The sequence below is a fragment of the Drosophila albomicans genome, chromosome 2R (assembly GCF_009650485.2).
Source record: "Drosophila albomicans strain 15112-1751.03 chromosome 2R, ASM965048v2, whole genome shotgun sequence".
In the NCBI taxonomy this organism is placed as follows: Eukaryota; Metazoa; Arthropoda; class Insecta; order Diptera; family Drosophilidae; genus Drosophila; species Drosophila albomicans.
The window spans coordinates 31726466-31747835 of NC_047631.2; the positions used below are offsets into that span (position 1 = coordinate 31726466).

At 43.0% G+C, this 21370-nt stretch overlaps 4 protein-coding genes across 6 annotated transcripts in view; 1 reads left to right on the top strand and 3 right to left on the bottom strand.

Annotated features, from left to right (window-relative positions):
- LOC117573866 (proteoglycan Cow) overlaps positions 1-7113 on the bottom strand; it is a 53030-nt gene extending 45917 nt beyond the window's left edge. For both annotated transcript variants that reach the window (XM_034257342.2, XM_034257341.2), the window contains exon 1: positions 6614-7113. In XM_034257342.2, coding sequence (XP_034113233.1) covers positions 6614-6754 — 141 coding nt within the window. In that variant the 5' untranslated portion in view covers positions 6755-7113. The remainder of the gene's footprint in view (positions 1-6613) is intronic.
- Positions 7114-8231: 1118 nt separating this feature from the next.
- Positions 8232-12836, bottom strand: LOC117573295 (serine-rich adhesin for platelets). Its single transcript, XM_034256400.2, has 9 exons — positions 12395-12836; positions 12167-12261; positions 11499-11681; positions 11254-11445; positions 9929-11197; positions 9519-9721; positions 9134-9460; positions 8971-9075; positions 8232-8915 (listed from the first exon to the last, which is right to left on the bottom strand). Exons 1-9 carry the CDS (start codon positions 12432-12434, stop codon positions 8855-8857), a joined length of 2475 nt encoding a protein of 824 aa, XP_034112291.1. The 5' UTR covers positions 12435-12836; the 3' UTR covers positions 8232-8854.
- Positions 12837-12937: 101 nt separating this feature from the next.
- LOC117573294 (arf-GAP with coiled-coil, ANK repeat and PH domain-containing protein 2) lies at positions 12938-19139 on the top strand. 2 transcript variants are annotated; one of them, XM_034256398.2, is made up of 10 exons: positions 12938-13377; positions 14320-14436; positions 14502-14595; positions 14668-14832; positions 14888-15031; positions 16072-16367; positions 16586-16723; positions 16782-16940; positions 17008-18195; positions 18254-19139. In XM_034256398.2, exons 1-10 carry the CDS (start codon positions 13325-13327, stop codon positions 18438-18440), a joined length of 2541 nt encoding a protein of 846 aa, XP_034112289.1. In that variant the 5' UTR covers positions 12938-13324; the 3' UTR covers positions 18441-19139. The 2 variants fall into 2 exon arrangements, with proteins under 2 accessions (XP_034112289.1, XP_034112290.1); XM_034256399.2 differs by having other exon boundaries at positions 16607-16723.
- A 6-nt stretch (positions 19140-19145) lies between these two features.
- Positions 19146-21347, bottom strand: LOC117573296 (zinc finger and BTB domain-containing protein 17). The gene is made up of 3 exons (XM_034256401.2): positions 20098-21347; positions 19909-20039; positions 19146-19846 (listed from the first exon to the last, which is right to left on the bottom strand). Exons 1-3 carry the CDS (start codon positions 21170-21172, stop codon positions 19151-19153), a joined length of 1902 nt encoding a protein of 633 aa, XP_034112292.1. The 5' UTR covers positions 21173-21347; the 3' UTR covers positions 19146-19150.
- Between the last annotated feature and the right edge of the window lie 23 nt (positions 21348-21370).

Genomic DNA, 21370 nt, shown 5'->3' on the forward strand with positions numbered 1-21370 from the left:
GTTTGACATGTGCTTAACTGCCATAAGGTCTAATGCTGTAGCCAGTGCTGTTTGCGTTCGAGTCTCTTGAATAATTAATTGACGGCCCAGGCGACAGAGAATTGTCTTCGATTTTGGGATAGGATATGAAAGAGAATGATGTCCGGCTGTCTGTCTGTCTGTCTGTGGATGGATAACGCTTTAAAAGCCCATTAGTTGCACTTTGGCTCAACTCGATCGCAGTTATTAATTAAAACTTTGCACAGCTGTAGCTAAAGGACAGCTTGACAGCCAAGCATCCAAGCTAAGGAAATTTAATATTTGCCCGACAGTAAACACAACTGCTGAACACACACACAACAACGCTCGTCTTACATAATCAGTTAAGTGGCACACATATGAAGCCAACTATACACAGCAGCTTGAGGGGAGGAAAGGATGTTGCTTGGCTCCTGCTGCTGTTCCTGCCACACACAACAATATGAAAGTGAAAAATGAGTTTTGCCCAAGTTTTGCACTCAGTGGCCAAACAAACATATGTATCTATCACCCCCGCTTCCCCCCCGCTTCTCTTCTGCACTCGTTTTAAGATGTGTGCTAGCTCCCTGGATAGAAACCAAATAAAAATGGGAAACGAACGAAATGTTTTAGTTTTGCTTTTGATGCCAACATCGAAGTTGCGTTGGCGTTGCAAACTAATTTATCTTATTGAGCTCTGCTGAATTTATAAAGCGTGACATGAAACTGACAGCAGCAAAGTGGACCAGATGAACCCCAGAAACCCAGAAATACTCGTATATATTGCACAGACATCTTGTGTGTACGCATGTCCATACACGTTTATGTGGCACATTTCATCAATGCATGCATTAGCCCCTCCTCTCCGAAAAAAAAAAACAATATCACTTTTCGCCTCATGACATGAATCGCAGTTAAACTGTTAATGCCAGAGGCAGCCGCAATCTTCTTTCGCTGCTCGCTTTTTAAGCCCTGCCAAAAGGTATTTTAATTTTCTCATTAAATATGTAGCAACTTCCAGAAGTTGGTCTTCCGCTTTGCAGTCTCGTCGAGGTCCAATGACCTTCGGTAAAATTGTGTGCGCAACTGAATTTACTTTGGCAAATTGAAATGTCTAGATATCTTTTGATTACAAATATATATTTATCTGTTCGTTCGTAATTGTAATCTAGCTGAGGTCAGTTACATACCGACATATCTTTAATTATTTATATCAATGCTACATCCAAGTTGTTTCTACATCTCAGCATATTACGTATACGAAACTCTCCCTATAATTATATTTGCAGTTCAGTTGCTGCTCTTGCCAACAATGGTTGCTGCAACTAGCCACAACAGAACCTCTGTTTATGCATATTTTGCTGTATCTGCATCTCAATTTAGAGCTGCAACGCAAACTGATTTCTCCCCCATTTGCAGATTTAAGTCACTTAAATTTATTGGTAGCTATTTTGCTCATTGTTTGAATTGAACTTTATAGTGACATAATAAGCTGCACATTGTAATATATGTATATAATATATACTCAACTGATGCTGCGTCTTTTCGTTTAACTAAATTAGGTTATTACGTATACGTAATATCTGTGACTTCATCTCGTTTAAGCGGTCACGCTCTACATATGACTAATTTGTTTGCTTGTTTGATCAAGATCTTTCTATATATATCTTTCTTTCCATATTTATATTTCAAAATAAACTGCACAGCTTTCTTATTATATATTAATCCATTTTTATAGTGCCTCAAGTATCTTTTATACTATATTCAGTTCGCATCTCAGATATATCTACCTCTATATCTTCCTCACATACTATATGTATATAAGTATATAATATATACTGAACTGATGCTGTCTCTTTTCGTTTAACTAAATTAGGTTATTACGTATACGTAATATCTGTGACTTCATCTCTTTTAAGCGGCCATTTTTGTTCTAGATCTATATGCATATATCTTTCTATCTATATTCATATTTCAAAATAAACTATCCAAACTTATTATATAAACTTATTATACATTAATCCATTTTTTTAGTACCTCAAGTATCTTTTATACTATTTTCAGTTCGTTTATTAGATGTATCTTCCTCACATACTATCATAATTCAAGTTTATTTATTGTTAATCTTCTCTCACATCCTCCACAACATTTGTTATCGCCCTCTAATCTACATTTTGTGCTACTTTTTAGAGTATTTCACATTCGACCTGTCACAATAAAAGTCGCATTTCTTGTTCGCTCGTTACCTTGTTGTGCATTTTCTTGGCTGTTTCATAAACAGTTTGCCCCGCATTTTTGGCAAAAGGAGTCGAGCAATTTGCCAGCCATAATATGCGCACACAACATCTCGACACACAAAAGTCGCACACTCATACACTTGCACACACAATTGCAGAGCGAGTAAGCAGCGGGCAATTTGCTAATGTAACTGTGTACGTGCAACTTTTGACTCCAGCAACCAAGAAATTAAACGAGCGAGAACGCAATATAGCGAGCGAGATGTGAGATAGAAAGAGAGAGAGTGTAGGAGAAGGTCGCAGAACGCTTCCTGCTAGCTAGGGAAGAGTGATGGGGGGACAGAGAGTGAAACAATAAGGCAAGGCAACGAGGAAGGAACCGTGACCCGTGGCCATAAAGTATGCAACATAAAAATGCACAACTGGGCACGTGGGCGTGGCAAAGTGTATAAACAGTAAGCAAACTTTGCGACGGCTTTATAAGTTTTCTTGTTGTGCCAGGAAAAGAAATTGTTGTGTCTTCTTGAGTCATATTTCCATCAGAGAGTGGCAACAGCAAGCACTAGAGGCTCTAGAGAAATTGCAAAATTTTCGACTGCATATCTAGTTTGTTTGCATCTTCCCCCCTTTGTTTTTCGGGGGAACTTCACATGCGCATTCCCAATTCGCAATATGCAAATCAACTTGGAGATTGACATGTGGCGAGATAAAGGGAGAGAGAAATGAGAAATGGGAAATGGGAACTTGGCAAGTGGCATGCAAATGAATCTGCCACAAAACTTGAGTCTTACTCGCTTGTCGCTCTTTAATCAAGCACCAGACATAAACGTAGTTAGGTGTTAACGGGCCAGAAGCCAGGTCAACTGCTTAACTTTCCGGCAAACCCTTTTTTTCTGTAGGGGGGGAACCCAAAGTTGTAAGTCTGTCAGTCAGCCTCCTGTTGGCAATTTATGCAACAGTTTGACAGCATAAAAGTTTATTGCAAAAGTTATAGAGAATATGTTTTTTATATGCTCATAAAACTGGGCCACACACAATTTTACAGGTGGCCATGCGTGGTCAGTTTTCTCTCCGTAATTTGCACACACATTTCAGACATCGTTGTCTAGTTTAAGTGATGCTCATCCAAAAATTATGCATATCAAGTTTATTGCCCGCACACTCGAATATTTATAGAAAGTTTTGCATATTTTACGCACTGATTTGAAGCCAAAGAAATGCTCACAACTATTGGTCTGAGCAATCTGCTTGTCAATGTCCTAATGCTCTGTAAATAAGTGATAGAAAATGCTGGGTATATGCATCTAGTTGAAGTTAATACTTTCCGTTTACAGAGCATCTTTCAGTCGCTCAACTTTTAGCTTAAAGTGTCTTCTATGCTTTGAGCTTGGCGCATGTGAAGTGCACAATGCAAAGATTTATTTTTTGCTGACAAACAGCGACTCGTTTGTTGGTAATCGATGGAGAAACTGCCAGAGAGAGAAAGAGAGAGCAATGCGAATGAATGAATGCGATTGCTACTCTGGCGTTTGGCATCTTGTTTGCCCGTCTGATTATGGACAGAATTGAAGAGAAGCAGAGAGAAGGAGCAGGAACAGGAACAGCAATAAATAAGCATATATATCAGTTGAGTATTCCGAGTATTGAGCAAATCAGGCAAATACCCAACGACAGAAGCTAATTTGTTATCATTTCAATACACATAAATATATATTACAGACGAGACCGAGACCGAAAACGAAAACGAGATTGAGAGCCATGTATAATAAATGCAAGGCGTGCAAAATGAGCTAGAAATGTTGAATGCGAAAGGGAAATCTTAACTCGTAACTCAAATAGTTAATGCCGAATATGCTTAGCTAAGGCCAAATTGTACATATTGTATGTTATATTACGTATACGTACGAGTAGCTGCAGCTTGTGCTTTATTAACGGCAACAGTTGATGGTTATTTGTAAGGCAGCGAGATTACATATTTCCGTTGTCAGGAAGCAAATCACCGTTGGATACACCCACAAATATGAATTTATATTATTCATTTTCGGCCTCCCCCGAAAAATGAATCGCAAAACGAATCGAAACCAAACGAAGCCAGCAATAAATTGAGTCGATTTCTGCGCAACTCTCCCCGGGAAACAACAACAACAAAATACGAAAAATATTGATGGTCAATTAACTATGTCAAGAAATGGGCCACTTGAGTTCCGGCCTTCTTCATCTCTCCTTTTATCGGCGTCACTAAGCTGTCAATTATTTTGCCCCTAACTGCGAGCAATCCAAATCCAAATACTTTAAGCTTCCATTTGCCCACTGGGTGTGTGTGTATGTGTGTTCAACATCTTTGACACTTGCCACAAAAGACACTTGCTCCTGCCAGAGCAATAATATGGGAACAATAGCGAACTTTTCAATTAAATTCAATGCCCAAGCCCAAGAAGTTGAAACAATTTTGGTTACAAAAACTTTTCACATAATTTATGCCATTTCTAAATACTTTGGAAAACGCAAAGTTTGAAAATAAACAATCAAATTCATTGGAAAAATGTCGTAGCCAAAGATACGATAAGCTATAAAAGAAAAAAATGAAATAAACGTAGCAAACATTAAATTTATGCAGCTGCAGCACTCGACTTAACAATCTGGCTGTGGCAAGTGAAGTGGAAAAGGTTGTTTATGGCAGCAAATAAAGGCAATTATGCAGTATTTTATATAACAAAGCATCGAGTAATTATGCATAATGAGTTGCTGTAGATAGACCGACTAAAGTGTGTTATATAATACTTTAAAAAAAATATGCCAAGTATTCAGTTGCTTGGCAAATTTTGTAAGTAAAAGTTTCCATAGCATAGCTATGTGCGTTGAGCTGAACTTTGGTATTTTTTCTAGGAATCGTTCTTGCGCTACTTAAACCAATTAAAGTGAAATACTCGATGGCAAGGCATTAATAATAGGATAACTACAACTTGGGGGCGCTTCTAAGGCTTCTCTCAGGGATAAAGAGAGAGAGAGAGAGATCCTAGAGGCCTCCGACTTAAATTTTAATGTGTTTATGTGCAGAATATAAAACATTAAAGCTGAATCTGTAAATTGGCTTTGTTGTTTGTGTGTGCCACACACGCACACCCCCACACACTCACACACACACACGCATAGGCTGCTTAAAATTCAGCGATTGTACATTCGCCTGCTCGCAAAAACTCACACACACATATATTTTGCGTTCTTTCATTTTTGGCCAAAAACTTTAGCGCTTTGCAATATATTCACTTCAAGGCTCCACTCGAGAGTTGGCAACGCGTGTGTGTGTGAGTGTGTGTGTGTGAGTGTAGGCCTATTAGCACACACAACCGAGAGAGAAAGAGAGAGCGAAAGAGTAAGGGAATCAGAGATTGAGAAGGAGGCAGGCTATGGCCACGCATAAAACAAGTTGAAAGCGCAAAGAAGTGGCAAAGAGGAAACGAAAAGAAATAAAAACGAAATGCCAAACAAACCAAGAACAACAACAACAACTAGAACAACAACAAGGAGCGGGAAACAGCAGTGGAAACGTTGCTAGAAAATGTCGGCGAAGAGCTAAAGCAAATGGCTGCAAAAACAATGCAAACAGCAATGACGACGACGACGCTGCGTCTGTGACTAACAGTTATCGATGGCAGGGGCGGACCGAAGAGGAGGAAGAAGAGGAGGGGCGCGGATGGGTGGTAGACAAATTCAAAGCTGCTTAGTGCTTACTTCATAGTTTACGCTTACGCGCAGCGCTGCCAACGACGTCAACGAGGCTGCCAAATGCTTTAGCTATTGATTTTTAGTTGCTTTTCCTGCTCTCTCTCTCTCTTTCTGTGTCTCTCACTCTGGTTATCTGTGCTCTCTATCACTCCATCTTGGCTTTGTATTGCGTGAGCCTTGGCTAAGACTCCCACCTGTCCTGGCTTACTGGCGAACGAACAACAAATACAGCAAATACACAACTACACAACTACAAAGTGCAACAACTACTCGTACTACAAATCCGATTTGCGTGAGTAATTGGCAAGACAAACGTTTGGGCCAAGAGCGTATTGGCTACGCACAACATCAACTTGTCGAAGTTGTTGCTTGTTGTTGCTGTTTTGGTGTGAAACCTCAGTAGCGTTGCCAAAGGTGAATGCGTGACAGCAGAGAAGACACAGAAATAAAGCAAAGAAAGAAATGGAAAGAAAAAACTTGGCTAAAAGCGCAAATGCGTTATGTGTGCCACAGTCGAAAAAAGAAAAAGAAAAGTCGCATAGGATACGCGGGAGTCAGCTTAGTCTGTATTAAGTAAGTGACAGACAGGCAGACAGACTTGCGACAGGGACAAGAGACATAGAGACATAGAGACAGAGCCATTTGGGACTTACCTCATCGATAAACTCAAAATCACCGCCAGTTTCGCCAACGTATTTCTTCTTCTTGGCCTCAGCGCCTGTGAGCAGGCAGGATGACATCAACACCAGCGCCAGACAAACGCTGGCAATAAGCGGCAAACGCGAACGCTTCATGGCGAACAACAACAACAAAAAGGCGCACACGAATTTACTGAGAACGGAGAAGCGGCTTAAAGGCGTCGCAAATTGTTCACGATTTCCGCAAGGCTTTTGTTTTACTAACTGAATCGCCTCGCAATGCTAATTGCTTTGAATTGTCGCTCGTATCGAATGTGAGACGGAGTTTGAGTTAGAAGTATTGAACAGAGAACACACACTAAAGCACGCACTGAACACTGAACACTGAACACTCGACAGTCACAGTCACAGTTTTAGTTTGCTGGGGAGCTTTTCAATCGCTGTGGCGCTTTAATGCGATGCCCTGCAGCAGCGGGAACACACACGGAACGTGGACGAACTGAAGGCGACGCGACCAAAACGTAAACTGAGAGCGAGCTTGGCCCAAAACGATTTGCATTTGGCTCGGCCGCAAAAACGGCATTGGAATTTTGCGCCAAGCGCATGAATTGACATAAGAGAGCGCACGCAGGACATCGAAGAGAGCAAGGCGCAGGGTTGTCAAGCAGCGCAGCGAAAAAGTTGACAAATAATTAAATACATAAAAAAATAAATTATATTTAAATGCATAATAAAATGTATTTTCTACTAGAAATACTAATTATAAAATTATAAATTAAGTTCTTTGCTTTGGAATTTCTTTGCAGTGTAACACACTGCGTATGCGCAATGAGCAACCCTCGTTTGCCTCGCTGGCGACTGGGACAAGCAGCAGCAGCAACAACTGCGCTCCAGCGCTTCCAGACGCCAACCCCTCAGCGCAACGTAAAGAGCATCAAAATCGATATTCTTTTTTCGATTATATCGCAATCTCTCTCAAGCTCTCGCTGTCGTTGTCGCTGTCGCCTGGCCCCAAGGATGCTCTCTTAGGCAATAATTGACTGCGCCACGGCAATTTGGCAGCGGGTCGTGAACCTGCTACCAGCTAACAGCTAACAGCTTACAGTTACCAGCCTAATACGCGCTCACATCCCAAATGGACCTCCGAATAGTTGTTGTTCTTGTTGTTGGCTCTTGATTTTTATGTATTTGCCGCTTGGCACAGTTGGCTCGCATCGATGACGCCGCGCTGGCCGGGAAACCCCGTAACCATTTAACGCGTCAGCGCCTCGCTGCCAAAGCCAGCCTCCAAAAGCAGTCGACATCGTCGTCGGCGAGTCCAGTCTCGAGCATCGAGCATCGAGTCCCAGCCACGTTGGCCCCAAAAGACGCTGTCAGTTTTAAATTAATAGCCCCAGCACACACACTTGAACACTCAGTGACATAGGCCGCATGTGTGATGCTCAGCTGCTGCTTCTATTGCTATACTCGTAACTGCGGCTGCTCCTCTATTTTTAATGGCATCATTGACTTGTGCTTTGATAGTCGTCCCCTTTGGAGATTATGGCTTAACTTGTGCGTCCACCAAGCAGCTGATAACTGACATCAACTGGAGCGTAAGAAATGTTCTTATTTTCGATTTTTGTTAAATCTTTACATTTTATTTGATATTCAAATGATTTTCAATCAACAAGTCCATCTTATGTTACATTTAGTTATTGTTTGCGGTATACAAAAAATTGCATCTGTGTGTGACATCAATTCGTCCATCAATCATTCAATTGTGTTGCAGTTGTTGTTGATTGGCTTGACTTAAAGAGTTAAATAAACATATTTTGTTGTATACATTGCTTATGATTGATTCTCAACACAAATCCATGTAAACGTATTGCAATTTGTGTGTTTGTGTTGTGTTGTGCAGATTAATAATTATTTTTGGTTAGTTACAAGTCTTAAACGCTTTCTAAAATGGAAATGCCTTGTATAAATGAGTTTGGTTAGTGTTACATGGAAATTGGAAATTGGAAATCAGAAATGAGAAGAATTTGCAGCTAACAGTTGCTTTGTTCGTTTCACTGGGCGAGGGCTAAATTATTTTGTTAGATTTGGCCTAAATGCTACTTTAATAATCATGATGATGATGATAATGAAATGAAATTAGTAAATACAAATACGTAAATCAAATATAAAGGAATACTATTTTTGCTTGGCCGCCTTTAACATTATGGCTATAAGTGTATAAAAAAGTATTTTTGTGGGGAGATTCCGTTTTGGCATTTATAGATGCACCTTTAGAGATTCCATGCGCGTCACAATGCGACGACGTAGCTCCGAATATCTGCAAATAAAATGCAAAGTTAGTGACTGTGAATAGTTATTAGGTTTTTACTGACCTCTCCTTAATTTTAACTACTTCACGCGCCAATTCCTGGTCATAACCAGCGAGTATGGCGCGGCACTCAGGCAGCGACAGATTCAAAAATTGAGCAACTTCATTACTAAGTAAGAAAAAGTAATTAGATGATTATGATTATAAAGTTTATATCATTTAGTTACCTGATTTCATCAGTTTTGCGTGCATCCACCAAAAATAAACGCGCCACATCCTCGTGAGGTCCCAGCGTAATACGCGTTATCAACGGATATTCATTATCCTTCAGACGCTTCTGCTCTCCATTGTCGCGCACTATGAACAGCGAAAAGTTCTCCGCTGCGCTATCCACCTTGTACTTCTCCAGCACCAGATTAATAACCTCTTGTGTGGTCACCAGTGATGTAACCCAAACGGACATCTGCGAGCCGTAAGGCGGCGTAAAAAAGGAAGTTTCTCGATTATAGAAATGTCCATTGATAGAACAGCGACGCTTCAGCTTCGTGCGAGATCTGCATGCATTAAAATTCATTATCAAATTGACAAGTTTAAAATGCAGTCTTAATTTACCGTCGATTGCCACTGCGTCGTTTAATTGCCGCAGCTCCAGTGCGCGGTGGTCGACGCAGCACAACGCCATCCTCATTCACATGCAATCCCGCTTCGTTGCCAGCTGCATCGACGCCATCGCCAGCTGCTCCTCTGCCCTCGGTGGCCGTATAAAGCTCCTCGGTCTGCGTCAATTCGTCACCGGCCACAGCGCCACTCAACACCTAAAACGCAAATCAAAAAGGGAATTAGTTGGAGACATGCAGATAACGCTAATGTTGTCTGATAAAACAAAGCTCATTATCTAGCTACGCGTAACAAGTAACGCAATTGCAAAATGGACTTAGATAAGTTTACAAAGTTCAAAGAAGTCGTTCAAATGATAAGTAAAACACAACTACAGGAAGTCTTAAACAGTTTCAATGGCTTACCGATGAGGTGTCGCCGCGGCTCGTCTCTTCTTTGGGATAGCAATTCATTTGGATTTGTATATATCGCTGAGGCACATCGCTGCGTCGCACGGTGGCCAAACGATGTGGACGCAGCGTCGCATCGTCATCATCATCGCTGTCCGAGTACACAAAGCAGCTGGGTCCCGACTTCGAGCGATTGATGCCCTTCTCGAACAGCTGACGACCCTGTTCAAATGGTTTATGCTGCTCCCTACTAGGAGCAGTCGAGGCAAAGGCTGAACCGCTCTTCTGCAGCGCATACTGACGCTGCGAGGAACGCGGCGAGTCGATGCTGCTGCGCAAATGCATCGTATCATTGATCAAGGCGGGATCTATGGAGCGCAGAGCATGCTCGCAGTTAAAGCTCTTGCTCATCACTGAATTCTCGCCATAGAGCTTGAGGGAATCGTGTATGCGCGATGGATCAATGGGTTGATTGCGTTTCAGCGTATCTTCATTGGGCTCTTGAAATGAATTCGCACCATTTACATAATCCTGATGCACGCTGCGTTTAAAGTCCTCGAAATCCATCGGTTTCAGCGTTGCATCATCGGATGTCTTGTACTCATCCAATGTGGTGTTTGTAGTGGTCACTGTGCTTGTGTTTTGGGTGTTTGTATTGGCAGTCAAGGAGTCGGTGGCCGTCATAAAGTTATCCGAGCTGCTTGTTGTGGTCGTCGTTGTTGTTGGCGAAGAGGCCGAATTAATTTGATTATTCTGCGTGGCCGTAGAGGAAGAACTGCTTTCGGTACAGGTTTTGCTGGGCGAACTCTCGCTGGAAGATTGCGACGACGATGAGGGCAATTTGACCGGCATTGTTTCATAGTTTTTATCCTTTTCGGTGTGACGTCGCTCCACCTGCAGCAGATCATCAATGTCATCCCAGTCCAGCTTCTCCAGATTGCCCAGCTTCGAGGGCAACGTGCTGGACACACAACTTGTGCTGGCCGTAACCGCTTCGGTGCCACTGCCAATCAACGTACTCGACGAATCCGTTGTGGTTGTATCCTCCTCGTCATTGTCCGCATTCGATGACTGACCATTGGGCAACTGTCCACTGCCTGTTGTGTTGGCGGAGGCATCTTCAGGCGTTGTCGGCAGCTCGGAAATCTCATTTAAACTGCACGAGTCAAAGGTCATGCTCTCTGAGAGTGAAATATCCGTGGAGAGTGGATCCACCTCGCTAGCCGTTGTTGTAGGCGGTGCCACCGAGTCGCTGGCCTCATTCTCTTTATCCGAGCAGCTTTCCTGCAAAGCGAATAACGTTTAAAGAGCATCTAACCAAGATTAATCCACAAACTTACATCCGCTGCCTTGGAGGTGCGACACGAATTACGTTTGCGCACTATGAACGTGCGCTGATCGTCGTCCTCCTTCAGATGTATGACGCCCTGGACGCCCCAGAAGACACGCAGCGGTCCTTCAAGCACCAAGCGATTGTTCACTTCCCTGCTGCGTATCTCGAGACTTTTATTGTCGTAAAACTGATTATAGACCTGTAAAGGAGTTTTAATTAATAAACTGCTGATTCATATAAATGCAACTGCACCTTTAGCTTGGACTCCAAGTGATCGCGCGGCAGGGCGGGTCCATTAACTTGAGCGGCAACGGGTTTCTGGGTGCCTTTAACGCCATAGCTCTTGTGTGACTCAACACGCGTGCCGTGACCAAAAAGCTGGGGACCAAACAACGCACCATAGCAGGGCACATGACAATAAGGCACTCCTTTATGCTGTAGAATGGAAATGCAATATGCAAATGGTTAATTAATTGTACCTTAAATGGAATATAGTGAAATCTCGCATAGCTGGACAGCTCAATTAGATGATTCATTCCTGAACTTTTTTTCTATATGTGATGAAAATGGTAAGTCCCTGGAGGCAACAATTCGTAATAAACTTCTACAACATTATATGATCAGGCAATTAATGTGTGTGATGAAGTCAAGACAAACTATGGCATGCATTTCAACCAGTCCTTATCGAAGTCACGTATCTAAAGCAGATTTCCAACAACGTTTACACAGCAATTTAGAACCTTCTTAATTGATACTATTGTTCAGGTAGTAAACTCCCTCAGGGGACAGCTCTTGGGGGAACACTTTATATAATACTTGACACAATATAGCAATATTGTAATATCACCTATTGTTCCTATTCGATCTTCCAAGCGAGTTTTCACTGTACTATATCATATGCTAATGATGATGATGATTACCTCTGCATGCTGGCCGGGATTGAGACGCTTGCCGCACTCCTCGCAACGCAAACATTCCGGATGCCAGTCGTAGCCCAGAGACTGTTTACGTTCCGCTGTGTTAGACACACAAGATCAAAATTTGTGTTATTTGAAATTTAGTGTTATTTAAACAAATGCGCCATGCACATTTAAAGGGGCGCGTGTGTGTTTGTGTTTCAGAGTGTGTGTGTGGGTGTTAAAAATTACCATAGTAAACGGGTTTGCCGCACTTGTGGCACTTCCACATTCCAATTTCGCAGTCACTCGGTCGCTTGGGTCAACGTTTCCTATTCTGGTGCGCGGGGCGTGATGTTTGTTGTGTTTTATGACGTCACAGCGACGAGATATTTTGTATGCAGGTTGAACACGGAAGACACGCAAAAAAAAAATCGTACGTAGAACAAGAAGAACACAAGACAAGACAAAGGGTAAACAAATGGACGACGACTGCGGCGACGACTTATTGGGCGACGCGTTTCAGCGCTTTACTTTCATAGTTTTAGCATAGTAAGATTGATGTGACACATTCACATTGCACATAGAACGTTTGTGCATTGATAATAACTGTGTTTTTATACAAACAATTTTATATTACACAAAATAAAAACGGGCACCACGGCGAAAGAAGCAGAAGAACCAAAGGCAGTGCGCCAGTACTGCATAATGAGCCAGAGCCGCAATGCAGTGTTAAACAACGTAAGGCAAGCGGTATATTGCTTGTTAGGCAAATTTAGTGCGTTATTAAGCGCGAATAGAAAGTGAGACGACGACGATTATTTTTGTTGTGTGTTTTGTGTGCGCGTCGCTTTGTGTCAGTGTTGTGTTTTTCTTTTTCTTGTTGTTGTTGTTAATTATCTGTTGTAATACGTCTGTCTTGTTAATTAATTTAGTAATTCAGGCTGCAGTCTGCTGATGACTGCAAAGCAGTCGCCCACATTTAGGGCCTCGCCGCACATTAATCGCTCGCTCTCTGGAAACCCAATCAATTTTTTGGTGCAAAGAAGAAGCAACAGCTGAAAAATCAGCAGCCAAAATTTTTGCTTCGCCAACAGTGCAAATACTGAGTGATTAAGCCTTTTCGTGTCTGTGTACGTGTGCGTTAGTTAGTGCTTGTATGTGAATGTGTGTGTTGCCACAATGCGCGCCACAATTGATTTTGAGGAATGCCTAAAGGATTCGCCAAGATTCAGGTGCGTATATCTCCCTCCCTTGCCCTCTCTCCCTCTCCTGCTCTCACCAATGATAATGCGCATTCTATTTCCGCATTTGGCATTTGCATTTGATAGCGTAGCGATTATTGCGAGAGTCTACACAGCATTTATAGCGTGACTGGCTCCGCAATATCGTGCCCTCTTCTCTTACACCCCACCTCCTCCTAACACCCACAACCCGAGCTCAAATTTAGCAGCTAGCGACGCTTAATCATCATCGAACAAACTTTGCACTTGACTTGAGTTGAGAGCGTCGTCAGAGTTTTGGAATTTATCATGCTACAAAAGTAACAAGAAATAACATTAGTTACATGTTTCTATTTTTTGCTAATTGCTGCGGCAATCGATGGCGAGCAATGCCAATTTTACAGTTGCCACAGCTGCTTGATAAGATTTCACCCAAAAAACACAAAACACAAAAAAAAAACTAAAGGCGATCTCGACTCTTCCAAACAGAGCTTTCTCGCTGTTGGTGAAATATTTTAATTACCCAACTAATTTGATGGCTTTCACAACCAGCAGCAGCAACAACATCAAAAAACAAGCAACAGGTTAACTACAAAGTGAGAAAAAAAACTAAAATAGTAGAATCATCCCATCCCATCGTCAGTTTGAAGTTCGCCTTTAATTGCAAGTGCAAACAGCACTTTAATAAAGTGGCATAAATGACAAGCGTCAACATATAAACAAGAGCACAAGCAAGCACAAACTACGACGCAGCCCTGAAGATGCTCCATCCCTCCTTCTGCCTCCTTTGCTTCTCCTTCATTAAACACAAAAACACACACACACACAGAGACGCATCTTCTCGCTCAGTTAATCGACAACGACAGCAACGTCGTCGCCCTTTCTTGGCATTACTTTGTTTACACTTATTAAACAATACAATTCTGCTAACGTTGACGATTTTGCCATCCACAGACAATTCGTATCCAAGGAGGAGACGGACATCGAGCACTTGGAGCATCGTCTAGAGAAAATCATCAAGCTGTGCAACGTTGCCGTCGACTCGGGCAAAGAATATGTCAAGAATCAGAGGTAAATTGCGCATTCCTCGCTTATCTTAAATTATGCATGTTTATTTTGTATTTTATTTGCTACAGCGCCTTTGCCATGTCCTTATGGGATCTGCAGCAGCATTTCCTGGACAACAAAAATGCGCACAATGCGCTGGGTAAACTGATTCACTGCTTCCAGGTAAAATGGGCTTATAGAATGAATCTATTATTACCTTGATACGACTTAATTGGTTTTTATTTTTGGAAACAGGAAATGAACAAATTCCATACAACACTGTTGGATCAGGCGAGTCGAACGGTGCTTAAGAATCTCAATGAGTTTGTCAAAGACGATATCAATCAGGTCAAGGACTACAAAGGACACTTTCTCAAGGTCTCCGAGGGCTACGACAATGCGCTCATCAAAAACGCGCAGGTGAGTGGCAAATAAATATTATACAATACAAAATATTAATATTCTCAAATGACAGGCCAGCAAAAATCGACCACAGGAGGTTCAAGAAGCTGCGAATATTTTGTCTGCCTCGAAGTCTTGCTTTCAACACACCGCTCTCGACTATGTCAACTATATAACGCTGGTGCAGGCTCGCAAAGGACCTTCCATACTGTCCACAGTGAGTTTGATTCCATGTTGAGGCAGTTGATGCATGAAAGCGAAAGGTTTCTCTAAGATTAGATAACCGAGTTTTGAATGATTCATTATCTATAAGTTGAGACAAGCGTGCTTACGAAGTAAGAGATTAAACAATCTCTAATTACAGCTTATATAAAAGACAGATTGCAGTTTAAAACGATACTAATTTTAGATTAAAACTGAATGTGAAATGTTGAAATTTGATAGCTTAATGATAATAATGAGAATTGTAAGCTTGAATGTGAAATGTTGAAATTTGATAGCTTAATGATAATAATGAGAATTGTAAGCTTCTAGCAAGAAAATAAGAGCATGTCACCTGGTGAAGATGAAAATTACAGAGTAGAAAAATTGATGCAAAAGAAGCGAAAGTATGATAAATCTGATTAGTTCGTAAAAGCAAAGATAATATAGATAGCATAATACAGAGAACAAAACTTATTGACAGCATTAAAAGTGAAATGAAGTAGATTCTTAGATAAATAGGAATCAAAAATGCTTCACTTCACTAGGCAAAGTTTGATAGCATTAGAGTATTAGACTTTTGTTTATTTATATGCCATATCTTTATTGCTATTTGGGGACTATAAGTAGGGCTTGATTTCCATTAGATTGCTTATCTTGCTTTCGTTCGATGTGTGAATGAAATGTCGTTGTCTTGAACGTAAACGTAAATAAATACAAATCAACAATTGAATAATTATTGTTGCTGTTCGTGACGTCATCTCTGCATGCGATATACACTTCAAAGATATGCGAATCGAGTGTGGAGTGTGTAGTGTGTGTATGCATAAGTATTTAATGTACTTTTTCACTCGTATCTTGCGCCCCTTTTGATCGAAGTTGACTCAGTCAGCAGTCTTCGACCGTCGACCGTCGTCAGTCGTTGCTGTTGTGTGCTTGTGGCAGGTTCGTGATGTGGGGCAGCAAATAAATGTTAATAAATTATATGTATTTCAACACGTGTCTTCGTCACCTCCCCCAATACTGATGATCTCTTTCAACGCTCTTCTGTTGCAGCTGCTGGACTATTATCAGGCGTGCGTGACATATTATCATCAGGGCTTCGATTTGTGCAACGACTTTGACGAGTTCTTCAAGAACATTAGCGAGGATTTGAATGCGCTGCGGGGCGATTATCATCAGCTGGAGAAGGCCATGCAGAATCGACACATGAGCGTGATGCGTTATTGCGATTCGAATACGAACAGCGCCTCGCATAATGTCGAGGGTTATCTGTTCAAAAAGAAATCGAAAGGCTTCAAGACGTGGTGTAGACGTTGGTTCTACCTCAGCGATAATCAGTTGGTCTACAGGTGCGTTAGCGGCTAAAGAATGCCATTTAATCATTACTGTTTCGTTACCTTAGCTCATTTCTGATTTGATTTGATTTGATTTTTCCGTTCTCCGTTCTCCCATATTCCGATTTGCCGGTTAAATCTCTCGACATCCATTTTGCCATTTTGTTATTTCTGTTTGTAATGTGTTGTGTTGTGTGAATTGTGTGTTGGTTGGTTGATGCTGTACGCTGAAGTGATTTGGATTCGAATTGCAGAAAACGCAGCAACGAGGATTCATTTTCCGTCATGGAGGAGGATCTACGCATCTGCACTGTTCGGCCAGTGAACGAAGGCGATCGTCGCTTCTGCTTCGAAGTCATCTCGCCCACCAAGTGAGTAATCCTACATAAATAGTTGAAGAAAACGACACTAACTATTTTACGTCAACAGATCCCACATTCTGCAAGCGGACTCGGCGGATATGCTCTCTCTCTGGATATCGGCACTGCAGCACAGCATTGGCGCTGCTATTCAACATGATTCTACGCATCATCATTCGAGACCGCAGTCCACAAATGCCCCAAATGCGCTGCCCGCCAAGCGACGCATGTAAGTGTCGATTAACCAATTGATAAGCAAAACCCATTAATGACTCATTCATTCCTCCGTCATTTAGTCATTGGGAGGAGTTTCTAAAAATACCAGGAAATGCGCAATGCTGCGACTGTCGTGGCTCCGATCCACGCTGGGCTTCCATCAATCTGGGCATCACGCTGTGCATCGAGTGCTCTGGCGTCCATCGCAGTCTCGGCGTGCACTACAGCAAGGTGCGTTCGCTGACGTTGGATGCCTGGGAGACGGAGAATGTCAAGGTGATGATGGAGCTGGGCAACGAGGTGGTTAATCGCATCTATGAGGCACGCATCGCTGACGATTGTGAGCTGAGAAAGCCCACCGAGCAGTGTGAGATTGGTGTGCGCGAAGCGTGGATTAAGGCCAAGTATGTGGAGCGTCGGTTTGTCTGCGGCATGCCCAAACCCCAAGAGCTTTTGGCCAGTGAAACTGCCGAAGTGCTGAGCATAGACAGCGGCGGCGTTTTGGCCGACGATACCGTCGAGGGCAGCAGTAGTGTGGCGTCAGGAGTTGGCGGCCTGCTTACCGGAAAGCGAGCCACACTCTCACTTGGCGGCACTCGAAAGTGGACTGTAAAGAAGCTACGAAGGCGACGACGACAGTTACGACCGCTGCCCAAAACCCTAAGCGATGATCCGAGCATTTATAACACGGCCAAGACGGGCGACGAGCTGGACGATGACGATGACGACGAGTCGATCAATATACCCTCAATGTCGCTGAGCATATCGCGCGATGATTTGCTCGTCATTGGCGAAGATCTGGCGCTGGATAGCTACGAGACGCCAGGCATTTTGGGCAGTGATCAGGAGAGCACTGAAGGTGAATCGGATGCCGAGCAGCCCGAGGAAGTTCCCTTCACTCAGCTCGATGCGAATATGTTGCTTTACCACGCCGCCGTGGTGCATAATCTGCCGGTGATGTGCATGGCATTTGCGCTGGGCGCCGAGAAGCATTGGAAGAATGCGCAGGATCGTCAGCGATCGTTCCTGCATCAGGCTGTCATCTCTGGCTCGGTGATGGCTTGCGAGTATCTGCTGTTGAATGGCGCTGCTATCGATGCCGTCGATGAGTTGGGCTACAGTGCTCTGCACATATCCACAGCGAAAGGACACATTGCGCAGGTTTATTTGCTGCTGAAGCACAAAGCAGCCTACGATCTGGCCTCCAGTGATGGCAAGAAGGCGCTCGATATTGCCGTGGAGCAAAAGAATGCGGATATTGTGACGCTGTAAGTTAGATAGCTTTCTAAATTGAAGATATTCTTACTTATTTAATCTGTATTTCAGTTTGCGACTCACGCGTCTGAACGATGAGATTGGTCTCAACGATGAGTACAATGGCGAGGATGAGACCTACAAGGATGTGATGAAGGACTTCTCGAACTTTGCAGCCAGCCAGCCGCGCATGCTGCGTCAACGCAACGATTCCAATACGCTGGAATCGCAGCGCAGCTCGCTGACAAACTCCGACTAGCAGCGACTTGAGGCGGAGGCCTCGCCGCAAAGTGCTGGACAACAAACGCGTTATAAAAGATATTCCAATGTTTAGTTAAACAATACATTTCTATATACAAATATGTGTGCTGGCATTTAGAGCTACATTCGCTGGCCCAGAGTTGGTGGCAATCTCATTTGATATTAACAAATTTGCATTTGCATTTGAGTTTTGTATTGATTTAATGTTTTGTTGACATTTAGTTTAGGTTTAGGTTCTACAGTTTAGTGTGCAAGAAGTGCGCGTGTGTGGCTCGTAATCCGTAATTTATATGAATGTTTATTGTTTAAAGAAAGATGTTTAAGTATACACATTATTGTAGTATATGTATTAAAGTATGTACACGCCACAAATCAAAGCGGAAAATGTACAACGCGTTGTGTTTTTTGTGTATTTGTAATAAACGATATTAAAAGATTGTACGATACGTATAATATTTGTATATGACTTAATATATAAAACTACAACATATGTATATGTAACTATAGCTACCTATCTCTTATAATAACTACAATATTAACTGTTTGCAAATTTGTATTTTTGTTAGCAATTAAGTTGCTCGCTCGCGCCTAATTCCGTTTCCCGTTTCAATGTTTAGTGCCAAAAGATAAAAACGTTGTTAAGCACTTTAAACATATTTTCGAATAAAGTTGTCAAATGTTTAAAATTGTAAAAAAAGGCGTTGATTATTACTCAAAGTCCACTTCGTTCTCATTGCCCTCCACATCGTCCTGATCCTTGAGCTTGTGCACGTTCTGCACATGACGCTGCACTGCGCTGCGATCGTTAAACTTGCGTCCACACTCCTTGCAGGCAAACGTGACTCCCGCATGCGTGACCAGATGGCGACTGAGTCCAGAGACGTGATTAAAGCTGCGATGACACAAATGACATTTATGCTGACGCTCGCCCTCCGTGTGCATGCGATTGATATGCTGCTGCAGATTGGTTTTCTGGGCAAAGCACGCATTGCAATGCGGACACCGATGACGCTTCTCTCCCGTGTGCGTGTCCATGTGCCGCTTGAGTACTTCTCGCTGGGAGAACGCCAACGAACATTCGTCGCACTTGTAAGGCTTCAGTCCGGTGTGAATAATCATGTGACGCTTGAGCGAACTGGCGCAGGACAATTGCAGCTCGCAGACAGGACATTTGAGGGCGCCGCCAACGCCATTCTTCATCGTCTTGATGTGTGTGCTGATGTGACGTGACAGCGATTTGGCTGTGCCAAAGGCAATGGGACAGAGTTGGCATTGAAATGATTTCAACGTATCGCTGGCACGTCCAATTGTTGGCTGAGCATTGCGTGGCGATTGCTTAACCACGTAGTCGTTCTTCTGGCTCTTTGCTGCTGGCAACAGCTCGTTGTTGGCTTTTCCATCGGACTGCGAAAAGAGAAATGCGAGTTGATTAGAGCAGTAAGAGATAAGCAAATTATTCTGCTTACCAATATGATGACATCGTTAAAATCGTAGAGCTGCTGATCATCTCCGGCTTCCGAGTTCAGATTGAACACGACCACATCGCTCATGTCCTCGGATTTGGTGTCTGTAAACTGTATTTCGCCATTGTCACGTACTGAAATCGAAGAGAGATTAAAAAAAATGAAGTGAAATGCTTCATTTCAATTACTTACTGTTGTAGGATGTAATATTCTTGTCCTGCTGATGATACTCAATGGATGAGGTGGGTGTGGAGTTTGCTTTGCCCGCATTGATGATGTAGATCTCGCCATTCTGTGTGGTCACCACGTCATCAGAGGCTCCAGCAATCTTTACATCGGTGAAACTCTCCGCAACAGCGGGCGTCGAAGCGTCCTCTTCCTGATCGGCGTCGTCTGTGGAAAGTGGCTCCACTTTGGCAGCATCCAGCACGTACTCCGTCTCGGCTTCCGATAGCTTAGTACGTCGTTGCTTTGTCTGCTGCTGGATTGGCGACGTGCGAACTCGCTTGCGTGTTGATCTCGTTTCAACTGCTGCCGTTTGTGTGAGTTTTGTGGGTGTCGTAACAGATGCTTCAATCGGTGATTTGTTGGGGGGCTTGTTATCCGTTGGCTCATCTTCAATAGATTCCCAGAGACCGGCTTTCTTCTCGTCCAGAAATACTTCGAGCTCACCCAACAGTTTAGCTAGCTGCTCCTTGCGACTCTCCTCCTGCACCTCCTCATGAAGCTGCTGTCGCACTTCTTGGCGCACCTCGTCCATCAACTCTTTGCGTATATCAACGCGCAGCTCTTCGCGCATCAAATCAACTCGCGTTAAAAACTCTTTCTCCTGCTCCTCTTTGAACTTTTCGCGCCATTTCTGCGAATGCTTCTCGTACACATTCTCTAGCTTGTCAATGAACTCAATCGACTCCTCGAACTCTAGCTCATCCTCGTCTGACTCCTGATCCGCTGACTTGCTGAAGACGCGACTCTTTTTTCCCATGCTCACCAATCGAATGTGTTTGCGCAGCTTCTTGTCGGCTGCTTGGCTGCGCTGCCGGAACAGAAATGATTTCTCCAACTGGTAACGACATTCGCCGCAAATCTTCTTCGGTAGTCCGTCGGTTGACTTCGCCTCCAGCGAGACGCAGGCCATCAAACGCATCGGCACCGACAACTGCGAATCGTCGTCGGCAAAGATTGTGTACGCATCGCGGTGTTCACTGAGGCAGAGCCGACACCACGCTTCGACATCCGGATATGTTTCCTTTGTGGTGCTCGACATGATCACTTTCGCAATTGCTGTGCAAAATTGCTTTCTAAACGAAACAAAACAACAACAGACGCCAAAAACAAGCTCTACAAAATAATGATTAGAGTTGCGTGTCAGTGTGACCGGAAATCGCAAATAAATTTATACTAAAAATAATTGCTGTGCCATAAATTCGCAAGTATTTAAACTCAACTGGCTAATATTATGGCT

Bases quoted from the DNA above. Each gene is read 5' to 3' on its own strand.
- LOC117573294 (XM_034256398.2), top strand. From the start codon at position 13,325: ATGCGCGCCACAATTGATTTTGAGGAATGCCTAAAGGATTCGCCAAGA. The intron at 16,368-16,585 runs GTGCGTTAGCGG...TGTACGCTGAAG, and splicing joins GATAATCAGTTGGTCTACAG to TGATTTGGATTCGAATTGCA. The intron at 16,724-16,781 runs GTGAGTAATCCT...TTACGTCAACAG, and splicing joins GAAGTCATCTCGCCCACCAA to ATCCCACATTCTGCAAGCGG.
- LOC117573295 (XM_034256400.2), bottom strand. From the start codon at position 12,434: ATGTGGAAGTGCCACAAGTGCGGCAAACCCGTTTACTATG. The intron at 12,262-12,394 runs GTAATTTTTAAC...TGTCTAACACAG, and splicing joins CGGCAAACCCGTTTACTATG to CGGAACGTAAACAGTCTCTG. The intron at 9,722-9,928 runs GTAAGCCATTGA...TTTGCGTTTTAG, and splicing joins GCCGCGGCGACACCTCATCG to GTGTTGAGTGGCGCTGTGGC.
- LOC117573296 (XM_034256401.2), bottom strand. From the start codon at position 21,172: ATGTCGAGCACCACAAAGGAAACATATCCGGATGTCGAAGCGTGGTGT. The intron at 20,040-20,097 runs GTAAGTAATTGA...CTTCGATTTCAG, and splicing joins GAATATTACATCCTACAACA to TACGTGACAATGGCGAAATA. The intron at 19,847-19,908 runs GTAAGCAGAATA...CTCTTTTCGCAG, and splicing joins TTAACGATGTCATCATATTG to TCCGATGGAAAAGCCAACAA.